Source organism: Gekko japonicus, unplaced genomic scaffold, assembly GCF_001447785.1.
Source record: "Gekko japonicus isolate JY-2015 unplaced genomic scaffold, Gekko_japonicus_V1.1 scaffold3863, whole genome shotgun sequence".
NCBI classification, from domain to species: Eukaryota; Metazoa; Chordata; class Lepidosauria; order Squamata; family Gekkonidae; genus Gekko; species Gekko japonicus.
This window is the reverse complement of record NW_015174367.1, coordinates 37,228-43,027: the sequence shown is the minus strand read 5'-3', so window position 1 is coordinate 43,027 and position 5,800 is coordinate 37,228. Positions and strand designations below refer to the sequence as shown.

General features: G+C 48.4%; 1 gene segment (V, D, J or C); it reads right to left on the bottom strand.

Annotated features, from left to right (window-relative positions):
* Positions 1–2,515: 2,515 nt before the first annotated feature.
* Positions 2,516–3,093, bottom strand: LOC107121434. The segment is given in 2 exon segments: positions 2,516–2,808; positions 3,042–3,093. Coding segments are annotated over 2 exon segments (345 nt in total).
* Positions 3,094–5,800: the final 2,707 nt, after the last annotated feature.

The following is a 5,800-nucleotide window of genomic DNA, read 5'->3' as shown; positions in this document are numbered from 1 at the left end:
TGGAGGAGTGGGGAATCAAACCCGGTTCTCCCAGATTAGAGTCCACACACTTCACCACTACACCAAACTGGCTCCCAATCCCCCCCTCCATGCCAAGAGAACAGCCCCATTTTTCTTCCTGCGCTGCTGACACCTATTTCTCCCTCAGAATGGGAGATGCCCTGTTAGAAGAGGAGCCTAGGAAATGTTGCTCTTCCAAACTGTGACAGCACTGCCCCCTCGTGGTCCACTCTATACGTTTGAGCTCTTGCGTCCCATTTCACTGTATTTGAAAAAGTGTGCCTGGCGCACACGAAAGCTCACACCTTGAATAAACCTTTGATGTTCTTAAAGGTGCCACTGGACGCTAAATTTGTTCTACTGCTTCAGACCAACACGGCTGGCCACCTGGAACTAAATACATTAGAGATATACTAGATATTAGCTAGAAGAAGAAGAAGAAGAAGAGATTGGATTTATACCCTGCCCTTCACTACCTAAAGGTGTCTCAGAGCAGCTTTCAAACTCCTTTCCCTTCCCCTCCCCTCAACAGACACCCTGTGAGGTGGGTGGGGCTGAGAGAGCTCTGACAGAAACTGCTCTTTTTCAAGGACAGCTCTGACAAAACTATGGCTTGGTCATCCAGCAGCTGCAAGTGGAAGAGTGGGGAATCAAACCCACTTCTCCCAGATTAGAGTCCACTCACTTAACCACTACACCAAACTGGCTACTATATACACTGTGCCTTAATACTATTTATGTATTCTCAGTGCAACTAGTAAGTACAATAACATTTCATGCTAATGGATTTGAATACTTTTCACGTTATGTTGTTTAAAAAATCTGGTTTAAATGGAAGTTTAGTTTTCCCTCTCTCAGCTACCAGTGCCCAGAAGCTTTGTGCCTTTCATCCAATATGCATTTCCTTGGTAAAGTTCTATCCAGTTTGTGAATTTCTGTTAGATGCATGTTTTCTGTTCAGAAATATCCAGAAATCTCACACAAAAGAGGATTATTTAACATTTCAGACCTTCTTTACATAACATTGTTTTAACCATAGTGCGATGAAATAAACGTGATAATTCTAAAACCCTTGGAAAGTCAATTGTTGCATTAAAAAGAGAGAGATAAACTCAGAATGTAAATGACACTGAATGAAATTAAGTGAGGAATGAGAGAGAGAGAGAGAGAAAAGAGTCCAGTAGCACCCTAAAGACGAACAAAATTTGTGGCAGGGTAGGAGCTTTCGTGAGTCACTGCTCACTTCTTCAGATACAGTGAGAATGTGAGTCCATCTGTCCTATATATTGGAAAGTGGAAAGATTTCAGATGCCAAATGACATGAGCAGGCAAATGACAATATCAGACGTGATTGGATTAGGTGTGATTTGCCGAGGGGTAGTGAGCGTGGAGAAATCAACATCAGTAATGAGACAGGAAACCTAGGTCTCTATTCAGTCCAGGTGGATAGAGATAGATAGATACATACATACATATATAGATATGCACATATATAGATATAGATGAATCACAAGCCGGAATTAAGATTGCTGGGGAAAAGATCAACAACCTCAGATATGCAGACGATACCACTCTAATGGCAGAAAGTGAAGAGGACCTAAAGAGCCTCTTGCTCAGGGTAAAAGAGGAGAGCGCAAAAGTGGGCTTGAAGCTCAACATCAAAAAAACTAAGATCATGGCATCTGGCCCCATCACTCCTTGGCAAATAGAAGGGGAAGTCGTGGAAGTAGTGACAGACTTCACATTCCTGGGATCCCAGATCACCGCAGACTGTGACAGCAGCCATGAAATTAAAAGACGCCTGCTCCTTGGGAGGAAAGCGATGGCGAACCTAAATAGCATGGTAAAAAGTAGAGACATCACCCTGCCAACAAAAGTCCACATGGTCAAAGCAATGGTATTCCCAGTAGTTATGTATGGCTGCAAGAGTTGGACTGTGAGGAAGGTAGAGCGCCGAAGAATAGATTCTTTTGAACTATGGTGCTGGAGAAGACTCTTGAGAGTCCCTTGGACTGCAAGAAGATCAAATCAGTCAATCCTAAAAGAAATCAACCCTGACTGTTCCCTGGAAGGCCAGATAATGAAACTGAAGCTCAAATCCTTTGGCCACCCAATGAGAAGAGAGCCCTCACTGGAGAAGAAGACCCTGATGCTGGGAAAGATTGAAGGTCAAAGAAGACGGGGACGGCAAAGGATGAGATGGTTAGACAGTGTCATCGATGCAACGAACATGAAGTTGAGCCAACTTCAGAGGACGGCGGAAGACCAGAAAGCCTGGCGTGATCTGGTCCATGGGGTCGCGAAGAGTCGGACTCGACTGTGCGACTGAACAACAACAAGATATATTTGATCAGTTGCTTCAGAAGGGTTTTTTGCCCCCAAACAAAGCCAATGAACAGATGCCACTTAGCAACAGAAACCTCTGGATTCATTGGCCCTCTGCAGAGATGGACTGAGCCAGTTCACTTCTCTGCCGTACTGCAGAGTTTTTGCCCAGCCTCCCAAGGCGCCTGCCTCACTGTGCTTCCACAACACAGAAGTAGGTGGCTGCGTCTCTGCGCTGGACCCCGGTGATGTTCAGGCGACTTGACTTCTCCTTTTTGTTGTGGTCGGCGCTGAAGTTGGGTTCCTTTCTGGAACCCGTTCCCGTTATCGTGAGCAGATGCATAGGCCCCTCTCCCGGGAACTGCCGGTACCATTGCAAGCTGTAGAAAGAGCTTGATTCATACTTGCAGGCGATGGTGGAAGTCTCTCCTTCCCTGGTGACCTCCAGCAGGCTCTGGTTCACCTGGACTTGGCATCTGACCCCTGCGTGGAAACAATGTGAGGTTTATTCAAAGATCCGTTGCCCAGCCGGCCAGAGAGGAAAGCCATGGCAATTGATGGATTGACCGTCCTTTTCGTGAACTTTGAACCAAATTCTGGACATGTTCATTGTAATCTGTGGAACACGATCGCTTCAAATCTAAGGTCCCTTTAAGAGGGAGGCGATGATATGGGCAAGGAGTAGGAATTAGCAGGGGGGAATTCCTGGCACTTACCACAGAAAAAGATGGAGGGAAGAATCAGGGCGGTCCAGGGAGGGATCGTCATCTCTGTGGACGATACTAGGGCTTAGCTTTGTGTGATTGCGCTGAACGACACATCTCAGGAAAGAGAGACTGAGTCATGAGTCACACTGTTCGTCCTGCCGAAGCCACCCAATCAGAGGCATGCACCTTTCTACAGCATGAAGTGAGAATGATAAGGGGAGAAGGTAAAGGTAAAGGTTCCCTTTAGTCATTTAGTCTTAAGCCGAATCTGCATTTGCATTTTAAAATCATTTTCGTGCTGCTGTGATGCCGCCTTTCTCTATGCTAGTTTGAATGTTGTTTGGAGAAGATTCTTTTAAAGCATTAAAGGTAAAAGGTAAAGGTTCCCTTGCACGAAAGCCAGTCGAATCCGACTCTAAGGTTGCGGTGCTCATCTCTGTTTCAAAGCCGAAGAGCCAGCGCTGTCTGAAGACATTTCCGTGGTCATGTGGCCGGCATGACTAAACACCAAGGCGCACGGAACGCTGTTACCTTCCCACCAAAGTGGTACCTATTTATCTACTTGCAATTTCTTGCTTTCGAACTGCTAGCTTGACAGGAGCTGGAACTAGAGATGGGAGCTCACTCCGTCATGTGGCACCCCTGGGTCTCGAACTGCTGAACTACTGACCTTCCACAGCCTGCAATTCAGCGTCTTAACCACTTGAGCCACTGCAGCAGGGGAGAACCCTCTGGAGGAGGAGGAGGAGGAAGAGGAGATTGGATTTATACCCCACCCTTCACCCAGAGTCTCAAAGCAGCTTACAAGCTCCTTTCCCTTCTCCCCACAACAGACACCCTCTGAGGAAGGTGGGGCTGAGAGAGCTCTCTTGAGGACTGCCCTTGAGAGAACAGCCCTGAGAGAACTCATGACTGACCCAAGGTCACACCAGCAGCTGCAAGTGGAGGAGTGGGGAATCAAACCCGGTTCTCCCAGATTAGAGTCTGCCGCTCTTAACCACTACACCAAACTGGCTCCCAGACTGGACAAGAGTGGGGAGACAGGGTGACCGCTCCTCTGGGTAAAAAAATAAACCCGCTCCCTAAATGGAAAGGGATATGGAATGGTCTGGGAGAGCCCCATCATGCCAGATCTCAGAAGCCAAGTATTGTTGCTCCTTGGGAGTCCACTATGGATGACTCTGCAGAAGTGGGCAACGGGAAACTGCCTCTGCTTCTCCCTTGAGAGCCCCTCTGTGGGGTCACCATAAATTGATTGCGGGTTGATGGTCCGTACACACATATACAAATAGACAATGGATATATCCTGGGGAGGGGAGAACATTTCTCCCTGTTACGATGGCCCTCCACTCAAGGACATTTGTCTGGGGAGAAGGAATATTTGGTCACAAGATCATCCTCCTGCATGCTGAAGAGGTTTAGTGCCCGGAGGGCTGCACCACATCCTTTCTGGGCAAATGCCCATGGGCAGTTTCCTGAGTCCAAAAGCCGCTTTGTTTTCTTCCACTGAAAGCAGACTGTCTTCTTCACAGGTCCCAGGGTAAGTGACATGCTGAAAAGCACTAGATGTGATTCTAGTCTCAGAGTTGGGATTCCACCTCTGACAGAGATTCACTGGTTGGCCTTAGACAAACCCCTTCTCCTCTCTGGCTCGGCTCCTGCAAGGCTTCTGTGCAGTGTGCACATTCCGTGTTACCGGAAGTGTGGTCATCCAGCCACACCCACCTTTTGCTTCTTATTCTGTTTACCTTATTTGTTGTCCAAACCCAGGGCCTTTTTTTGTAGCAGGGACTCCTTTGCATGTTAGGCCACACACCCCTAATGTAGCCAATCCTAATGAGTTCCTGCTGTTGGGTGTGGCCTATTATGCGAATGAGTTCCTGCTGGGCGTGGCCAACTCAGGAGCCAGCCGGAACTCCGTTCCTGTGCGTTCCTGCCCAAAAATAGCCCTGGTGCCCATGCATCTGTGTGTTTTGTTCCTCCCAGTCTTGTCAGATTCTGGGAACTAAGCAGGGTTGGCTCCGATTAGTACTCGGATGGGAGACCCACGCAGAGGCCGGCCATGGCAAACCACCTCCATTTTGCTCTTCACCTTGAAAACCCTACAGGGTCACCATACGTTGGCAGCAACCTGATGGCCCCTTCCACCACTAGAACACACTGGCCCTGGGGCTGTGCCTTTTAAGGGAAGTGGAGGGGGGATTCTACCCTTGGGCTAAGCATCGCTGAGCATCCACACTATGGACCCAGGAGGAAAGGAGCTGCTATTGCCTAGCGGCTAAAAAAAATAACCTGCGGGAAAGGAGAGCTCCAACTCTAATCTCCCTTCTGCCACAAACTGACTGGCTAGCCTTTGGGAAGTCAACCTCTTGAGGACTCCATCCCCACATCTAACCCTAACTAGACCGTCCCGCCATGCTGGGCTGCTCTCATTGGTGGCTAGAAGGGCATTTCTTGCATGTGTTGTGACCCGCAAACATGATGTAGCCACACCAGTGGCCTGCAGTTCCAAAGTTACGTTCTTTGAAGGGTGAATTGTAGGAGCTGCAAGGAAGAAGAAGAGGAGGAGGAGGAGGAGGAAACAATAGTAGCAGCCCAAAGGAGTTTTCCCTTCCTCTCCCCCACAACAGACACCCTGAGAGGTAGGTGGGGCTGAGAGAGCTGTGACTGACCCAAGGTCACCCAGCTGGCTTCACAGGAGTGGGGAATCAAACCCAGTCCTCCAGGCGAGAGTCCATCATTCTTAACCACTACACCAAACTGACTCT